At 35.7% G+C, this 21,233-nt stretch overlaps 1 protein-coding gene across 1 annotated transcript in view; it reads right to left on the reverse strand.

The window, feature by feature from the left end:
- The window catches only part of LOC121300384 (transmembrane protein 8B-like), a 110,387-nt gene that overhangs the window by 15,155 nt on the left and 73,999 nt on the right, over positions 1 to 21,233 (reverse strand). Inside the window, exon 6 of the mRNA XM_041228966.1 lies at positions 3,257 to 3,633. Within this exon, the coding sequence (XP_041084900.1) occupies positions 3,257 to 3,633 (377 nt within the window). The remainder of the gene's footprint in view (positions 1 to 3,256; positions 3,634 to 21,233) is intronic.

Below are 21,233 nucleotides of genomic sequence, written 5' to 3' on the forward strand. Positions count from 1 at the left end.
CAATCCTAAAACACTAGCTCAGCAAAAATAAAAGATAAAGAAGATTGTTATCTGGCCGTTGGTTAGTGTCTATTTAAGGAGAAGCACTGACAAAAGGTTGTTATTCCCAGATAGAGTGTTTAAAACTAAAGAACATTAGGTCAAAGTCAACCTTCCAGTATGAGGGAAATCATTCCAAGTCTTGGGGAGTTGATATGCAAATTATTATACTTTAATATGTGTTTGAATTCTTGAATCCAGAGAACGTAAACTACAGACAGTGTTCTCCTATCACAGTTTTCAGTTATGATGGTGCAAGAGCTTAAGATAAACACACTGAAACTAATCAGGCACACAAATGATACAGTTCTAGTTAATATAAATAAGACAGTCTCCATAATCTAAAACAAGGGTTATGGTATCAGTCAAAAGTAAACAGATTAAAATAGCATTATCACATTTAAGCAAACAATCATTTCTTAGGTAAAAGTTGCAATGGTCACCTATCCAAAGTCAGAATAAAATGAAAAGCAGTTTAAAAGATCAAATGCTGCTGCTTTATTCCAAGGATCCACTGTATGTAACATATTCCTTTTATACCGCAATACCAATGAAATGGTGTTACGATTAATTTGATTGTTCAAGGCAAGTTTGGTATTTGCAAACCAGTAACATGAATAAAACACTGCCTGGAAAATATAGATTTAAGTGAAAGTATTCATTTTTTCTGTTATCTGTGTTCATTCATCATGAGAAAGGTCATGCATGGAGAACAATATGTATTCTAACCAAGTACTACTAATGAGAATGCCGATGACTTCCATTCAGCAACACTGAATTCCACTTTCAATATCATTTAGTTTATTGTCTTGTGAGATCTTGTGACCACATCTTTCATACTGCAGTAAAATGTCAGCATTGTACTGACTTTTTTGTCACACCAAAAAAAGTATAAAATTAAGTAGATCAGCACCCAGGATTGGCACGCATGTCAAGTTGATAAAGCAAGTGTTTTTTGTATGGTCAAATAATCGTTTGCGCTGATAGTGCAAGTGTTCATCTGCCTTTTAATTATTCTAACTAAAGGGTTTAACAGCTTTCTGAAGTACTGTCCACTAAAGTTTGTAGCTTGGTTAAAGTGACTGCCAGATAACGGCTGTGATCTGTCTTCCAGATGTACTGTTAGCAGGAAACCAATTACAAAAGCACTATAAGAAATTTGAAGTTTAGTAAATCCACTAATAACCTTGCTTATTGGCCTGCCACTCCACAGTATGTAATCTACAGTGAGTCTAACGGAACACTGTATTCAAGTTTACTTGTCATGGCTTGTTTTGTTTTATTTGACGGTAAAAATGTTGGGTAATGTAACCAACACATTCTGCTTCATGTGGCATAGATTGCTCCTTGGTATAAATAAAGAAATAACTGTAAAGACATCTTTTTAACCTATTTGTAGATGAAATTTTAAGAGACTTTGTTCCTGAGCGAACTCTTTTTTTCATTTGCTCTTGCTCATATCGGCTCATTAGTGTCAGGTAATTGCCTTTTTAGGCTATAGCAGGTTGGCTTCTTCTGGCTGTCGGTTTCCATTAATTACTGTCTTACGGAGCCTATCCAGGGAGAAATACTCTGGAGTCTAGCTTTGGCTGACATCCAACACAACCAGATTGCTCCCCTTTCAACCACCACCCGGAGGCTAACACAGAAATCAGTGAATTGTATGTGGGCCAAAGACTAAGATCTTTTTCTCCAGGTGTATAGATATCCTAAGGGTTGAGATTAATCAAGTCAGTTTACTAATATGCTCAAATGTCTTCTTTTTCTTGAAGATCAAATTTGGGGTTTGATGCCATTGTTGAAGAGGAATGCAAATCACTGTCTGAATATTCATCGTTCAAGGAGAAATTCTCAACAGCATTATCACTGCAACAGAACATACCAGTATGTGATCTTTGAACGTGGGACCATGAACGTGGTTCCCCAAGTAAAAACACTTGGAGTAAGGGGATCCTTAGCAAGCAAGGCTCGAATCCTGCTGGGGCTGGGGATCTAGATGGAGCAATGCCTTTGTCTTTTTAATCGGGCGGGGGGGTGGTGGTTAGGGAGCAAAATAGGTTGGGGAGGTTTGCCTGAGCAACCCATAGAGTTTAGGGTTCAGGAACTTAGTAATATCCAAGAAAATAGGGGATTGGCTTGATAGATGGAGTGGAGAGTCACCACTGATCATCAGTCCTCCTGATCGTAAGTGGGTTGCAGTGGTAAGGTGACATTTAATTGGTCATTTCAAATGAGTAGAAAAAAACAAGGGAACAAGATAAAAATAATTATAGTTTATAAAAGGAAAGAAAAAAATATATTTTTAAACAAAATATGGTTTATACTGTGTGAGATTTTGTGTAAGGAGCTCTGTTGATGCTGTCTTATAGACAGGAAGCAGGCGAGGTGGACCAGATGCCACTTTCTTCAAGTCAAGGCCCCTAGTGGGAGGCTAATCAATGATAACTTTACCATTTGAATTCATTTCTCATAAACCTAAACTATTTTTTTTAATCTACTACTACTACAAAAAATTTAAAGCCCAAACTCACTATGAACATTTGATGAATGGTTGCTTAATACTTTCAGAAGGATTCCTAGACTTCCCAGGAGAGAAACCGTGCTTCTGCAATCTTTTCATTTTTCATGCTGTCATTTTCTGCCACAAACCTTTTTTAATTAATAACACAGCACTTTCGTTGTAATTGGCCTGCATTTTAATTGTTACATAAAAAAAAGCTTACCTTTCTGTTTGCTGTTCATGAACATCTGGTCACATGGTTGTACGTTGGTTACACACACACACACGCACGCACACACACACACACACATGCGCACACACTAACACATTGTTACACTACTTGTCAGATAGTTAGTTGCTGTTTCTGGTCTTCGGTGGTGTCAGTCTCCCAGAAGGAGAAAGAGCTCAGTCCTATACCAGCTTTATAATTTTCAAATAAATCAATCCTGTCATCATTACCGTTGGTAACAAGAACATACACAGATTAAGATGGGATGCCTATTTACTTATGACAAGTCTGTAGTTTGCATATGGGGGTGCTAAAATCAGTCCAGTTTAGATCCATTTGTACTATACATTTCAAACATTCTTTCACGTTTTAATGTTTCTGCCAATCAGTAGTATTGAAACAACTGATTAATTTATTGCTATTCATGTTTGTGGTTGTTTATTACATGCACTGTATCTGAATATGCATTAACAATTTTTTGTACTTACCACATTTAATTTAAGCTCCAGGTTTAAAACGCCACCACTGTCTAGAACAGGCATCAGATTAATTGCAAACACTGCTGCTCTGTTTGGGGGGATGGAAATATTTGGTCCAAAAAATATATAAAAGTGAACAGAGAAAGTGTCCAGCTCATTCCGAAGAGTTGGTCTTATTGGCCAACATGTATTCACGATAGAACTGGGCAGCAGATGAGCGTCAGTCTCTTCATTTACAAAGGGGCTATTCCCTGAGATGTTCTGCATCATTGGAGGTAAACCAGCAGCAGGTAGGGAATCTGTGAGGGACAAGCCTATTGGAGAGCCAAATGACTGGGGCATATTGAGGGCTGAGTTTGGAGAGCTGCTTCTGGGTTTGGAACAATCTGAAGGGAATACAAAAAAAAACAAAAAAACACAGAAATGAAAATATCCTCTTGTATTAGACGAGGTGGGGAGAGAAATTGTAAAAATAATTAAAAGCACACAGGTTCATGCACTATTTTTGGTTGCTGTTTGTTTGTACAGCTTAAGACAGTGTGAAGGAATCTCTGAACACCATTTTGAGGAATCCCTCTAACCATCCTAGCAGAAAAATTAAAAATAAAAAAACCCAGCCATCTGCATACTAATATAAGCAGTATCGACACAGAGATCTACACAGGGTTGGAATTCAGTCACACTAATGTGGCTTATGCATTGCAGACTTTATATATATATATATATATAATATCAATATATATATATCTATATATTATATATATTATATATATAGCTGACTGCAATGCTTTGGGTTCTAAATTTAACTCCTTGGCTTTACCTTGGTATTATGAGTTCTAGCATTGATCTGCAACCTGGGAGATATTAAGCATCAAGGTTTGTCATAACTTACTGCGGCTCATAAACTTGAGTGGATTTAACTACATATTTGATGGAAACACTAGTAATAGCACATATCCAGAATGCTTAATTATAAAATGTTAATTACAAAGTTGGCAATGGTTTATAGTGGCATGTACAGGTCTGCACAATGAAACATCCTGAACAGTGGGCATGCTTGCTATTTCAATAAACTGGACCTATTATATGGTTATCTCAAATTAATATGCACAGGGCATATTAATCACTTCTGTATAAACTCAAATGTAGGTAGGTCGCTCTTTAAAATATTAGAGCTGAATAAGGGTTGAAAATAATTGTGTAGGCTCTGAATTACTCTTGAAATTATGCTATCTTAGTAATGAGCTTCCATTGTTCATACTGCAGCACTTCTCTTTGGAGAAGGTTGTGAGGTTAAATCTGTCGTTTGGTTTTGAGATTAATATATAGCCCATAGATTGCTGTACCCTTTATACAGTACTGAAAGTAAAATCTATTTAAACTACTATATACACCATGTTACTTGAGGTATCTGGACACCCTGCTGTTGTCAGTCATGTTACTAATAAAATGTCTGGATTTTGTTGACACTGAAGAACAATTGCACTCTTAAAGCTACATACTTGCCCTCCCCAAACATATCCCTAAAATGAAGTGACGATTTTTATTTGCATTTCAGTTGCTGACTACTTTTTTACTGTGCAAAGGTTATTTCTACCAGGTAGTATGTGCTAAAATGTGGCAAAGGCATTCTCCTAAAAAGCACCATCAGCTAAAATTGATCTACAGCATAGCAATCACTCTTGTGCTCTGCCTAGCAATCACAAGGTATTGCAGTTAAATCATACACAGTGCACTCAATGTATAAAGAGTCCCAGTGTAGGGTTTTAATAACTTGCAAGTGCTATCTGTAAGCTTAGGATACAGATTTATGTAAAGCTGCCTCGTGTTACATTGCATTGCCTTATCATGGCTCAAAACACTGGTCCCTAGGTCCCTACTTATGAAGCAAGCGCAGCACCTATATAATTCTAGGTTTGATGTGAAATGTATTTCACAATATTTCTGATGGTGGGTAACATATGGAATTGTGTTGCGTGTGATCGTAATGCTAGATTTAGGTTCACTGTTACTGTCAGACTTGTTTTCAAGTGAAATTCCTACATTTTGAGTTACATTAGATCTCTTAATTTACCTTTTGCCTGAATTATTTTTTATAAATGAATGAAACAAAGTATTTCCATCACATTTCCAACATATTGTATTTCAAATAATTAAACTCAAACTAATTTCATTCTAATGTGTCAAACCTAAGCCTTTATATGTGAAAGGCACAAACTATTTTGTTACTCACTCCTACACACAAAACAATATAATTAACATTACTGTATCTGCCTAAGGAAAGTCACAGTGTGTATAATATTGACTAAAAGGCAGAAAGTAAAAAAAAAAGCAAAATAATGTAATTGAGAATTCAACAACTTGTCTGAGGGGGCTATTATGTGGTAAGGAGTTAAATACATTATAAAACGTGTAATGGCCTCCTTTTATATCCCGTTTGTTACATGTTTAGCGAGGGCACAGGTAGAAAAGAAGTGAATTCCACTGCGATATTCAGTTATTGATTTGGTACTGAAGAATAACTGGAACAGGAGGTGTTGTGGGTGTAATGATAATTGCATTGACATGTATTTAATTCACAGTTCCAAAAGAATCATATTTTCAAAAAACTACACATTATCAAATACTTTTCTCTCTTTTCCCCTTGGGTGACATTGCTGTCTTAGTCACTGGTCAGCTTGTCAAATGTCAAACAGTCTACTACAGGTTTACTTTATTTGTTTTAAAATCTAAATGTTTCCATGGCACTTGTGATACCATTTTACAGTTATTTCAATGGATTTAATCATTTGCATACTGTAGGACACTCTTACCTACCATGACACCAGGGTGTACCATTTAATATATACTGAGCATCAAAAGAAACAACTCCTATATGTAAATGATATACTCGCGTAGAGCATCTAAATAAATTTGAATACTATATTTAGTTTTCAAAAGAAACTTTGGCAACAGTCAATTTTATTAAAATATATATATATATATATATATTATATATATATAGTATATATATATATATATATATACTATATATATATATTCCTAATGTTTTTGTTAGAGAAAATAATCCAAGGAAGTTCTTAATACCAGTGATTTAAAAAAAAAATAAAAAAACATTGTTTTCAGCATTTTTGAACAGCTTGTTCAGTGGGAAAAACGTACTGGATACTGAAGTAAACTCCAGCTACGTTCCAGCATGAATGTGACAGCGCCACGTTCAACCCCCGTACATCAGAAGCAGTTTAAAGTATATCTACGGAAATTTAAAGCAACATTGTCTGTGTTGATGATTATATATGATAAGTGTATTGGTTTGGTTATTTGGTTATTCTGTTACTATGGTAGAACAATACTGTGTATGCATATAAAACCATGATAACACTTCTAGATGCAGTAAGTCTTCTATATAGAACCAATAAAAAAAGATTCCATACTCATCTGTTTAGGCTTCTGTAGTTTGACATGTGAAATCACTTTAGTTGTATCAGAAATAGTATCTGGCTGTGTATTAAAGAAGCAAATTACTCAATGAGAATGAGTAGACTTTTAGTTCGGGGTCCTGGATGGAAGTATTCTTTCAACATTAGATTTATTTGTATACATAAACATGATTCTAAAGAATGCTGCAATGTAATACAGCCATTTACAAGCTGGACTGGCCCTTGTCGCGCACCTCTTGAAAACGAATCCACTCAAGAATTACTCACACAGACAATAAAAAAGCAATACAAATACATGCACGCAAACCTGTTAGCCCTGGAAAAACTGTAAAAGTTTTAAAACTAGACATGAAATTAAATTGTTAAGAACTTTAAATGTTTTTTTTTTTTTTGTACTTTATTTTTTGTTTATGTCCAGAGCATAATCATTATACAGCTCATCTACAATAGCAAGTCCATTGTTTGTGTACCTGAAGTAGAATGTTTGTTGCCTTCCACATTAAGCCTCAATGGAAGAAAACCAATTAGCAACACCCATTCTGCAGCTATATAATTATCAGGTCTCTAATACACCACATTGTGGCTGCTCACTCAAACTGGCTTTATTATATACACCTTGTTTTTTCATTATATATTTGGCAACAAAATCAAGATTGCATACAAATGAAGATGGAGCTTTGGACCCTGGGGTTGTCATTCTTTCTTATTACCAGTTAAGTGACATTGACAGTGTGCTGTTGTGTGTCATATCCCTTGAAAAGTGGACATTAAGAAGGGTACCATAAAAGGAGAGCTGCAGCTTGTATACTGTTTAAAAAAGACTGATGCACACAGTGTGCTGCTTGTCTTCTGCAGAGATTCAGCAAGCAGTGAATACCCTTGGATATTATGTGGGATTGGCTTGGAATCAAAACATAATTAGCAGCAGGGGATATCAGCTCCAAGCCTTCCAATTACTTTGTTATTATTAGCATAACACACAAACAGGTCCCTTATCCTATTAGACACTAACAAATGCTATTTGGGAGATTTCAAATTAGAATCTTACTTTTTCAGCTTCTTTGAGGTGATAATAAAGGATGCATCAGAGATGCTTTTACATGTATTTGACAATTTATTAGTGTTAAGAGGAGTCATTTAGGAGAAGTCCATCAAAGTACTCAATGATGACCTCAATGACTTATTTCTCATTTAAGCAGCTTGTAACAATATTGCTTTATACTTTATTCATCTTTGGCTTCTGCCTGTACATGTTACAATGTCTGGATGAAATATTATTTTGTGAGCTCTTAGGTGGAAAAAAAAAAAAGACAAATGGTCACCAAGCAGAAAGATGAAAATCATTGCTAGCAATAACAGCCATTACAATCCAGTTTTGCAGCATAAAAGGTTGCCAGGGAAACAGTCCTAAAAGCAGTCTGTTCTTACTGATATGATGCAGTGATTGTTACTGTATCTCAGGGGTAATTTGTTGTATAGTATTGACTTGAAATGTGGACAGTATAACATTCACTCTTTGTACATTTACAGTGCTTATAGTAGGTATTCACCCCCCACCCCCCTTGGACGTTTTCACGGTTTGTTGTATTACAACCTGAAATCTTGATGGATTTAAACTGGATTTTTTTCTTTTGATTTACACAACCTACTCAACACTTTGAAGAGGCAAGATATGTTTTATTGTGAAACAACAGTTAATGAAAAATAAAAAATAAATCTGAAATGTCTTGGTTAGATAAGTATTCACCCCAGTATTGGTAGAACCACCTTTGGCAGCAATTACAGCTGTGAGTCTTTTGGGATAAGTCTCTGACAGGTTTGCACACCTGGATCACACAACATTCATCCATTCTTCTTGGCAAAATTGTTCAAGCTCTGTCAAGTTGGATGGGGATCGTTGGTGGACAGCAATCTTCAAGTCTTGCAACGGATTCTCAATCAGATTCAAGTCTGGGCTTTGACTGGACCACTCTAGGACATTCATTTTCTTGGTTTTAAACCACTCGAGTGATGCTTTGTCTGTGTGCTTGGGGTCATTGTTCTGCTGAAAGGTGACTCTCCGTCCCAGTCTTAGGTCTTTTGCAGACTGAAGCAGGTTTTCCTCAAGGATTTGCCTGTATTTAGCTCCATCCATTTTGCCCTCTACCCTGACAAGCTTCCCAGTCCCTGCCGATGAAAAGCATTCCCATAGCATGATGCTGCCACCACCATGCTTCACAGTAGGGACGGTGTTACCTGGGTAATGTGCTGTGTTGGGATTGTGCGACACATAACACTTAGCATTTAGGCCAAATAGTTCAATTTTTGTTTCATCAGACCACAAAATCTTTTTCCACATCTTTTCAGAGTCTCCCACATGCCTTTTTGCAAAATCCAAGCAGGGTTTTACATGGGCTTTTTTTCAGAAATGGCTTCCTTCTTGCCACTCTTCCATACAGGCCAGATTTATGGAGTACCTGAGCTATTGTTGACACATGGACAATTTCTCCCATCTCAGGATTGCTGTAGGTAACTTTCATAGTTGTCATTGGCCTCTTGGTGGCTTCTCTGACCAATGCCCCTCTTACCCGGCTGCTCAGTGTGGGTGGACGGCCTGCTCTAAGCAGATTCTGGGTAGTGCCGTATACCTTCCACTTCTTAATGATCGACTTGACTGTGCTCCAAGGGATATTCAAAGCCTTTGAAATCTTTTTACACCTTCCCCTGATCTGTGCCTTTCCACAACTTTATCCCTGAGTTGTTTTGAAAGCTCCTTGGTCTTCATAGTATTATCTTTGCTTTGAATGCATTACCTAACTGTGGGACCTTACAGAGACAGGTGTATTTAATCTGAAATCATGTGAACCACTTTTATTGTACACAGGTGGACTCAATTTAACTTATTGTGTGAATTCTGAAGGCAATTGGTTGCATCTGACCTTATTTAGGACTGTCATAGCAATGGGGGTGAATACTTATTTAATGAAGACTTTTCATGTTTTTATTTTTAATTGAATAGTTTTTTCACCCAATTTCACACACTGAAAGTATTGAGTAGGTTGTGTAAAAAAAGGGAAGAAAAAAAATTGAAATGCTTCAAGATTTCAGGTTGTAACACAACAAACTATGAAAATGTCCAAGGGGGGTGAATACTTCCTATAAGGACTGTATAGGGGGATCTGTATGGTTCTATTTTCTGTTACCATGTTTGCTTAAAAATGGTAAATGTACTGAAATTCTGTTTATGCAGTTTGTCAAACTATTTATAATAGTGTATGAATTTGAGGAGGGTCTTGAAAAAGCTTATTTAACTTTTTCACCATTTATTTGTGTTAATTTTCTAGAAAAAAGTTCTGATGATAATATGAAGCAAAATGAGGTGATTCTGAAATGACCGGTTTTCAGGGTTTTCAGGACAACACTCAATTGCAGCTGCATGCAAGCTGATGTAAGGTAAAAAAATAAATAAAAAAACAACAACAACAAAAAATCAGTTGTATTCATTATTGTCTTGGGATGGAAAAAAAATATGTATCCAAAATTCAGTTTTAATTAAATTTAAATTAAATTAAATGGAAATATAAATTGGTCTTAAGACTGTACCATTTTGGCAGAAAAAGAAAAAGGAAAAAAAGAAAGAAAAGTACATTTTAAGCTCTAAAGTGAACCACATTCCATTCTGTTTCTTATCTCTGAATTCCTGGGTTCAATCTAGTGGCACTACATACTGTAATAACTGCATTAGAATACGATGTATGAAGTACAACATAGTAGGACACCATGCCATTGTGCCTCACTCCCCTATTCTAACTGTTGGATTTAGTAATTCTGTAGTATTTTGCAATAGATGTGTTCTCATTTATCTTCTTTCTTTATGTTACTTGTATAAGGAACAAAAGTTCATTACCATTTATATGTAACAGATAAAGATTCAGGGGCGTAACAGTATCAAAACAAGGGATACAGTGTTGCAGATAGCTGTTGCGATATTCCTGTTTCCTTGAGCAACCAAGAATCTTTTCATTTTTATTAGGACAATGTTGTTTTTTGCACAACTGCAAAAAAAACATTTTCTACCCAATGTTAGATAACGGGTCTAATTCTAAGAATAGCAACAGTGTCTCAGTTTGAAAGATTCTACACCAGGATAATTTTAGTGTTTTTTTTTTTTTTTTTTTTTTTTTTTTAATTTCATATTTTCTAATAGACTGGGCTCTCACCAAGGAGCCATCAAAACCAAAAAAACGCATGTAAAGTACACAACTGCCTCTGTATTTTTTTCAAACACTGTACTAGACAAGCTGTGTTTAGTATGGGACAGATTGCAATCAGCAACTCTGAACATTGTCTGGTCCCAGTGGGTTTGGATTGGCATGTGTAAATTCCTTCAGGCCTTTTTCTCAGCAGTTACTTCAGTAGCACATTGCCGTGGCTACCAGGGAAGGAGTACACTTCCAAATTACAGTCCCAAGCTTTTCTATGCTTTCTGCTTTCACAGTTCTTCATATGGTCAGTTTGAGAAGTAAACTCCCTTTTCCCTGCAACAGCTGACCCTGCTGTTGTATAAAACTCACAATACATTTACTGTTTACCATTATGGTAACATCTTGAATTGCTGTGTCTGCTTTTTTGTCTGAAGAGATGTCAGCTCATCATCTAACTAAGGAGCAATTAAATCATTGTCAAACTGCTGATGGTCAACACTAAGCAAATCTATTCTATTTGGGTTAGATGTGGTTGTTAAAACTGTTCGTGTTGACTCAAAGCTGTATTTAGGTTCCCTTCAATTAGTGTGGCACGGGAACGTTTTCAGTTTGTGTTTTTTTATTTATTTTAAATTCTTGACCTTTTATTATTATTTTTTTTATTTACATACAGACCGACGTCATTCAGCATTCATAAATACTGACACGTATTTTTAAAAGGAGCTAACCCCAAAAACACAGCTGCCAACAAAATGTTTTTGCATATACTTTAAGAAGGTTTACATATACTTTAAGAAGGTTTTTGTTTCTAAAGCAATGAATATTTAATAAAGGAACAAGCAGACTCACAGTTCAAAGTGATTTATCGAGTCTACCAACATCACTTTAATGAATTAAATATGCTTCTTCTATGTTCTATTAACAAGAATACAGGTAGTAAAAATGCTAAGCCGAAAAGACTCCACATGCTAAATAAAGACACAGTAGCACTCCATAAATTGAAAACTTAAGATCTGTTTTCTTGAAAGTATATAACCGTTGGCATTTATTTTTTAGTACACCATAAATTATCTGGGTGTACTGCATGCATTTTGTATTATAATTAGCTGTTTGAAGTTTCCATTCTTTAATTATTGGGTTTTACATTTATATACTCATGGATGCAATATATACTGGAATCTGTGCTCTTTGTGATTGATTCTGAAGGTGATTGACAGAGAAAATATCAGGGAAGGGTTGTACTGTTATCCAGGTTATTACACTATTAAAGATACAGCCACACAAGCAGTGCTATTGCAGCAAGCAATGACCCAGTGCTCTATTCAATTATGCAGAGCAACAACCAAGAGATATGTATTGACTGCGGTCAGTTTAAAATAAAAATTATACCATTTTTTTCAAGCTGATTCCATCTCACACCCTGACAGATTAAATTCCACATCCAGTGTGTTCGGCAACATGTTGTGGCAAGAAACATTCACAAAGTTGTCTCAGCTCCTGGCACGCCTGTCATTATAATGAACTTTACTTGCATCCAATCATTCCTGATGCTATCTCTAGTCCATCTCGAACATTTCTGGATGTCAGAGAGGATTACCTAATACCAGCCGTCTGTGTAGAATTTTTAACTACTGCTCCATTTTGAAGGTCATTTCTCCGTTGGGTAGTGTTTGCGTGACTCAATTTGAATATGGCGATCTTCCCAAGGGGCTGTGACTCGTCTGGTGATGAGGTGATATACACTGCAGAAGGCAACCTTGAGCTCCCCCTCCATGAAATATTGGGACATATTATGCCCACACTAGAACATGATTATTGAATCTATATACAACTGAAGTAATTCCAGGGGGATACAGAAAAAAAAAAAAAAAAACCTTTTCATGCTTTCCACTTCCTGCACTTTTTTTAAACATTACTTCTGCATTAAAATTCTGAGGTCACAGAAAAGATCTTATCAGAAACCTGAACCCAGATGCTCCATATACAGTGAATTATCACTTTTACTGCTTTCAGTCTGGGTGTCAGCCTACTCTATTTCTCTGCAGGGTGCAGGGTGCTGCTGGCAGCCGGAAAAGATGAGAAACTTCAAAAGCATGAAAGCAATACCTCAGCACCAGGAAAACTTGTCTAAGGTCTAAAGGCACAGCATTGTATTAGCAGTGGTAAACCATGAGCAATATGACATGACTTTATTGGTGCAATAAACGTTCACCTCCGAACAGTATAAGGCTTCAGATGATTATTACTACTTATCTGTGCTTTAAGCTGTGATCACTGAACATCCTCAACTTACACCCAAACCTAAAGCAGCGAGTAAGGGGACCACATTTATCAAGGTCTTTATATCAAAATGTAATTTTCCACACTGCTGGTTTAAAAAAAAAAAACAACTAATAAACTACTTAGAAGGTGCATTTAAGCACTCAAAAAATATTATATTTCTGTAATTTTACAATTAACAATTTTATTATTACTTCACTAAAAATGGTGAAAATTATATTTTGGTGTCCATTATTTGGCTACCAGTTCGCAACACTAAACATCACTTTTCTCTTAAGCTGCTGAAAGAGATGAAACACTGCTCTGGCCATAGAACTATTACATTCTGTTTTAAATTTGGCTATAAAAAATGGCTAACTTTATTATATAGGCAGATACATTATCTGGACCAACCCCTGCTGTATTGAATGCAGTAAAAAGAAAAAGTAAAAATATACTATAAACTGTTTTATTTGAACAGAAATGCACCGTTTCATTACTTCCATAAAAGCATGACAGTACTATTTAAGTTTCACAAAACAGGCATTTATCTTCTGCAACATAGAATATATATTTCTAGAATAGAATGTAATATATGTTTTTTATCGTGTTCTTGGAATTACCAAGAGACCATTATTGGCGTACTGTATCTCAAAGTACGTGAATGCGTAAGGCACGTGTATAGGTAGGACCAAAACCATGGATTTCCAGAAGAGAAGAGCAACGTTTATGAACCAATTTGATGCTTCACTGGCAGTAAATGTAGTGATCTTAAAACTGGAAATGTGACAGGTAGACCTGGTATTGTAAGTATTGTGATTGCACCATTTTGAGCTGCAATCTATTCAGTAGGGCATTGGGAGGCCAGCAAAAAAGAATTACAATAATCAACTCTTGAGGTTACAGAAGCATGAATCAGGAACAGCATGGGCTTCAACCTAGCTATATTCCTCAGGTGCCAAAAATAAATCTTAGTGATTGAACGCAAGTGGTCATCAAAAGTCAAAACTAACTCCCAAAACCCTGGCATTTGAGGCAGGAAGCTAAACACTACCACGGAAGGGAACAGCAATTCAAATGCCATTGGTCTTGGACCATGCATCTACAAATATCAAATCTTCCCTAATTGTTATTCTCAGCCCTCTGTTTTGCCAACAGTTTTTTTTTTTCCCCCACAAGTTCACCCGTTCATCACTCCTTGACAGATTAATTTCTGCCAGCCAGCATAGCAGTTCGATCGGAGATTGCTGCTGAAGGAAACGCATGGGAGTGCTTTCAAAGTGCTTGTTACTAGTGGCAAATGGAAACATAGCACATGTTGCAGAGCAGGTAAATGATTGTTCAGAGCAGTTTCTTGCTAGTTTTACTCCAATTCAATTTTTTATTCTCCCTCTGATTTAACTTTTCTTCTCTGAAGGTAGATTTCACTAGACTGAGGACCTCTGATGTATAGAATAACTTTCTGAACTAGTTTCCTTTGTCATGAAACTATAAAAACACAGACAATGTCACACATTGTTTCAGGCTCTAACGTGATTCTAGATTCTGACGCCTTCTCCCCTTTGTAATATATTTCTCCTGCTGCGTCTTATTCACATGTTTTCTACAAACCTCTCACGTGGTTCATATGACCTGCTTCTGCACCAAATCTGCTTAGTGTGGCTGCTGTCATAGCAAGCTAGTAATTCAATGACATCCACTTCTTGTCCTTCTTATGTTTAACACAGGCCAGCACCAGTAATCCAATTAATTGGAGAATTGCTGACCACAAGTTTTCTGACCACTAGTTTTTAGTCAGCTGGAAGATGAGACGTGGAAATCATGTGGTGCCTGGCCCAGGGGAGCTCTGAATTGCTCATTTGAACGAACAATAATGCAGAAAATGCAGAAGACTCTTCTTTAGATGGCACAGAATTCCAGTTTAATACTTTCACTCATCTCCGATGAATATTACATGTATAAATCCAGCCCGAATCATAAGATAGTAGTAATAAAAATAAACATATTTATAAATGTACAGCATTTTTTTTTTTTATAAGAACTCTTTGTTGTTATGTTATAAGTATCCCCCTAAATACCACATTTTAACAACTAGGGGTCTGTTCAATTGACCTAAACAGTTGTACAACCTTTATGAGGTTCTAAAAATCAGACATAAACAGATGGGTCTCTTTTGTGTAGTTACAACTATAAAAAATATGTAAAATGCAAGGAAGAGTCCTAGCAATTGAATACCACTCCTTGTTTGAAACATCTGTCTTTTGAGTACAGTACTACTAAAGATCTAGACTGCTGACCCGTACTATTCTAGCTGTCATCAGAATACATGACATAACAGTACTAAGTAGGCTAAGTACTGTACTACTAAAATTAGATATACATGTTGACCAGAGCTTTTGAAGTTTACATGTGAATTGTGATGGAGGAAAAAAAAAACAGAAACAGCAGCATTTGCTAAGCCCCACACAGAACCAGCTTCATGAGAACATATTGCCTTTTTGACTATCAGGTCAACAGCAGGAATCTACTGACAAAGTGGAAGGCAAAAAACAAGAACATGTTTTACTACCATTTTAGAAGGTTTACCTAAAAAAAAAATACATCTAAAATCTAAAAAACAACCTTTATCTATTCTGAAGCAAGAACTACTTACGCTCCTGAAAAAGGAGTAACCGTGGAAACGCCCCAAAGGCTAGAGAATCACATACTGTGAGAGACATTTCAGAAAAGCCAAGATAATGGAGAAAAAAAATATGGCAAGAAATAAAACCCGAAATAAATAATTAAAAGTTCTAGGCAATTTCCCAACATACTGATTTCACCTATTGCGTATTTCTTCAATATATTGGTAGCCTCTAATTTATACAGCCTTAGGTTTTTAATGTCTTTTGTTGAATCATAGCATTGAATTAATTGAGCGGAATGAAACTATTAAGCTTTTTCAAAGCAGAGAACCTGCACTTGTTGTATATCTGTAAAACTAAATTAAAAACACTTCCCTTACAATACTAACTTTTTAAAATGCACACAGTTTTGAATGGTTTTATATCCTCTGCAAAAGGCTCAATGCCTAATAAAGGGCATTAGCATTGACATCATTACTGCCTTTATGAATCTGAACAGCCATTGCAACACTGAATGTAATGAATACTTGTTACACACACCGATGCTTTCATTTCAGGCTACAAAAGGTGCATTTTATAGACAGATTGTAATGATAATTGGCTAATCAAGCTTAATCTTACATCCCAAAATACAATTTTCTTCAGAATTAATGGATTATAATTTTTATTTGGAAGTAACTTCTAGGGGTGTATAATTACATGTAATGTTACTGGGAGATGTTTTTTTTTGTGTGTGTGCCATCAATTCAACCTTCTGTACATTGATGTATTTATCATGTTCACATAAAAGGTACTCTCCCCCATGGAACAGTATTGTGCACACACAACATGGTGTCCCAATACTTCTTATAGAAAATATTGCTGCAGTTGTTGTAATGAGATATGAGGTGGGGGAAATCCTGAGCTTTTAGTTTACAGACTGGTTAGAGCAACTTAATTAATATTCACTGACAGCAATTGTCTATTGAACTGAGATCATCATTCATTACTAATTAAATATATATATATATATATATATATATATATATATATATATATATATATATATAATATATATATATATATATATATATATATATGAAAATAGCATATTAGCTGGTCTTGTACTGGTTGAACTGTTTGTAATCTTGTGCTTGTATGAAGGGAATATTAAGTGTTACATTGAACTGCTGCTTTGTAAACAAGGTGGCTTCACCTCAAAGGGATTGGGGTTTGTTTTTGCTGAGACCTGGCAGGAACTAGGGTTTGTCATTGACATTTCTGAAACAGCAAGCAGCAAAACATCAGCAATTTGATCCATACAGCATTTCAATTCATGATCTACAATACCAGTAACAGACATTTGATATATACAGTGTACAATCTGTATGCGCTGAGGTTGTGCAAATGAAGCAGAAACAGAGCATTTCAGTCTCTGTAAAAATATGTAAACAGGGTCCTATTTTAATTAGTCAACTGAATAGACCCACTCCTGTTTCATGTCATGAATAGGGTTTCTCTGTGATACGCTGCAATACAGAAGGCAATACGTACGCTCTAAATTGGCTAAAAGATCCTACACAGTCTGTATCATTTATGGGGTATAAATGTTACAGACTTGTCAGCTGCTTAATATTAGTTCATAGTTTATACGTGTTCTAAATGTTTATTAGTATTAAACTAAAGGATGTTTACATGTTTAGATACGTTTCCAATACATAACTCATGGAGTTAAGATAGGATAACTCCTGCATGTACCATTGTGGCAAAGTGTCCCGCCCCTGGGCTATTTATTTATGTTGTATGTTGCGTGTAGTTTGTTAATATTGGTGTATAGGTATTGGTGCAACGGATGTAAATGGGTTTGTGTAACATAGGTGATTTAAAATGTATATTTGTATTTAGGCACGAGGATTGCACAGCACTTGACATGCAGGTAAAATGTAATTTGTGAGCACGGGAAATTGCACTTCAATAATTCATATGTAGTTGTACCGAGACTCCAATTGAATGACTGATTAGCAATCGAGTCTCGGTACAGCTGCATAAAAGCAGCATGTTTTCACTCACTCGGGGTTGTGTGTTCGGTGAGTGGAGACTAAGTGAAAGTAAATAGAACTACTGTTTTGACTCACCATGTTTCATCCACTTTTTGATTAGTGTTAGTCCGTTGTGTTTGTCTGTTTTGGCCAATGCGCCGTTTTCTTTTAAAGTGTTTTTGTCTGTTTAAACTTTTTATTTTACAATAAAAGCACTGAGAGGCTCCAGCATCTCAGTTTTTCACCTGCCAGTACCGCATGTCTCTGCGTACTCCTTTCTGGCCTGACGTCACCTTACAGCCAGCCGGTTCACAACCATACAATATGTGTTACTGGTAGTTCTGTAACATAGTAAAACATGGTGCATATGCTTTGTGAATATAGCTCCAACTTTCTGCTGCTAGTAGTACTGACCACTCAGAGTTGGGTTGAGTTATTGTTACAACAATATGAATCTCAGTACATGCCTCAACATTAAAGGTAGAAATTAAGTTTGCCAACATGTTTTGTAAGATCTTGCCCTGGTCTCACATACTGCATTCCTTAAACACAGCAGCAGCATCTCGACACTAATCAATTCCTATTACACTGTGCCATGCCTGCCTGAGCTTTAATGCTCTTCAAGTACCAGCCAGCTTCTTATGATTTAAGGCAGTTCCAGACATCAGAAAATTTAAACATTAATTCATCTTGCAAAATGTGCTTGAGAAAAAAAAAAAAAAAAGCTTTGGCCCCTTTATAATCTTGCTTCTAAAAACTTTTCTATTAACTTAAATGGATACCTACATTTTAATGGTATTTCATTTCTAATTTCAGATGTTTCAAAAGGTTTCACATCTAAAGCGTTACATAAATTATATAAATTGAGCAGCAACATCTGCTTGCCTCGGGAATGATTACTTTTGCCCAGAGGAAACTCCTGTACTTTATATAGATGTCAACATTTAGTACAACTGTATAACACAGCGTTCTTCAGGTTCAGGATTGTGCCAATAAACGTGTCATAACATTTTTACCTATAAGCTAGTAGTAAAAAAGATACAATCTAAAAGTCTGCTGTCATTGTATTATAAACCCTTCTGGCATTGTATTAGAAACACTCCTGTCATTGTATTATAAACCCTCCTCCATTGCATTATAAACTCTCCTGTCATTGTATTAAAAACCCTCATGTCATTGCATTATAAACCCTCCTGTCAATGCATTATAAACCCTCCTGTCATTTCATTATAAATCCTCATTCATTGTATTATAAACCCTCCTGTAATTGTATTATAAACCCTCCTAGCATTGCATTATAAACCCTCATGTCATTGCATTATAAACCTCCCTGTCACTGTATTATAAACCCTCCTGTCATGGTATTATAAACCCCCCTAGCACTGCATTATAAACCCTCACTGCATATGAATTAATTTTTAAACATATAAACTCCCCCTGAGACCAAGAGTGGTTTTAGCCTAATACAGATATCAATCTTTCTTAAAGCAGACACCATTTATGAATGCCCTTTCTGCTAGTCAAGGAACATATTCATCAAAGTGCATACATATTTACACACATGTTAGGTAAAGCCTCAAGTGTATTAGACAATTGAGATATCAACTTACAAGTGACAATTCACAAACTAAATCTGAAAATATACTGCAGTGGTTGGAGTTTACTTATAGAGCAGTAGTAGTAGCTTTAAAAAAAAAAAAAAGATGATGCTGGTATTAAATATTGATTCATCCAAAACAGTTTAATTAAGGAAAAACATTATTATTATTTATTATTATTATTATTATTATTATTATTATTATTATTATTATATTATTATTTATTCAATATAGGCCTTTATCTAAGGCAACTTACAAAGACTAGCACGTGTGAACCATGCATCAGCTGCAGAGTCACTTACAACAACGACTCACCCGAAAGACGGAGCACAACATAGATTTGACAATGACACAAAAAAATAAGAGAATTTATTATATTTGGTACCAACATATTTATTGGTTACAAATCCTTAGATTTGGTATGTGCAAAATATGTAAATGGATCAAATTATTTCACCACAAGCCTTGTACCTCGTGTGAGGGAAAGTAAACCATTGGCTCTGTGCGGCTAAGCTGCTAGAAAAAAAAAAAAAAAAAACATTTCAGGGCCGTGTATCTAATCCCGTCAGAGAGATATCCTGCAAGGAGGTCAGTGACAAGGAGGAGGAGATAGAAAGAACTGAACCACAAAGAGGGTTTTCTGGCAGGCTGCATTACAGGTAAAGACCTTTCTCCACACAACTAATCAGCAGCAATATTGTGGGGTAGATTAATTATTTTCAGTGCAGAGATTAATTTTTCTTCAGAAATAGCAGCAGCTCATTTTGTCAAGCTATTAAAAAAATACAATAGATATTAATGGCAGACTTTACAGCGTGTAATCATTCCCTTTTGTTGTTTCATTGTCATTTTCCCACATCTTCCACCTCACAGCTTTGCTTGTCTGCCTCAGCTTTAGGCTCCTTGCATTTCATGGTTTAAATGTGGTCCAATGAAGCTATAGCACTAGGACAAGAGCTTTAACACTAGAAGACCGTGTTTATGGGCATATCCAGACCACCATGACCGGTCAATTTGACCGGTGTATTAAAAACAACATAAAGATTATAAGGAAAGGACAAACATCTGAATATAAGTCTTAGTTTTATTCAGGAACATCATATAAAGATCTACACAACCGGAACATTGTAAATAACCGGGCATTTGAACAGAAATGTGTTTATATACAGACCTATTACATAATGCAGCAGCCTCAAAAAACTGTAAAAAATTAAATAAACAAATATTTGAAAATAAATGTGTATATAAAGGTATATCACATACATACAAAACTGTACAACTGAAACAATGTACAGTAGCTCTCAAAAGTATTCACCCCCCTTGGACCTTTCCACATTTTATTATGTTACAACATAACAAAGAGATCGCGTCTTACCAACCTGCTCGATTTTTTTGAGGATGCAACATCGACAACGGATAATTGCAAAGCATGTGACATTGTTTATTTAGATTTCCAAAAAGTTTTTGACAAAGTCCCGCGTAAAAGATTAATTCTCAAACTGAATGCAGTAGGGATTTAAGGAAACACATGTACATGGATTAGGGAGTGGTTAACATGAAGAAAACAGAAAGTATTGATTAGAGGAGAAACCTCAGAATGGAGAGAAGTAACCAGTGGAGTACCACAGGGATTAGTATTAGGTCCTCTGCTATTCCTAAATGACACTGAACAAAAACATAAATGCAACATGCAACAATTTCAAAGATTTTACTGAATTACAGTTCATATAAGGAAATCAGTCAACTGAAATAAATTCATTAGGCCCTAATCTATGGATTTCACATGACTGGGAATACAGATATGCATCTTTTGGTCACAGATACCTTTAAAAAAAAAAAGGTAGGGGCGTGCAACAGAAAACC

Source organism: Polyodon spathula, chromosome 2 (assembly GCF_017654505.1).
Source record: "Polyodon spathula isolate WHYD16114869_AA chromosome 2, ASM1765450v1, whole genome shotgun sequence".
Classification (NCBI taxonomy): domain Eukaryota; kingdom Metazoa; phylum Chordata; class Actinopteri; order Acipenseriformes; family Polyodontidae; genus Polyodon; species Polyodon spathula.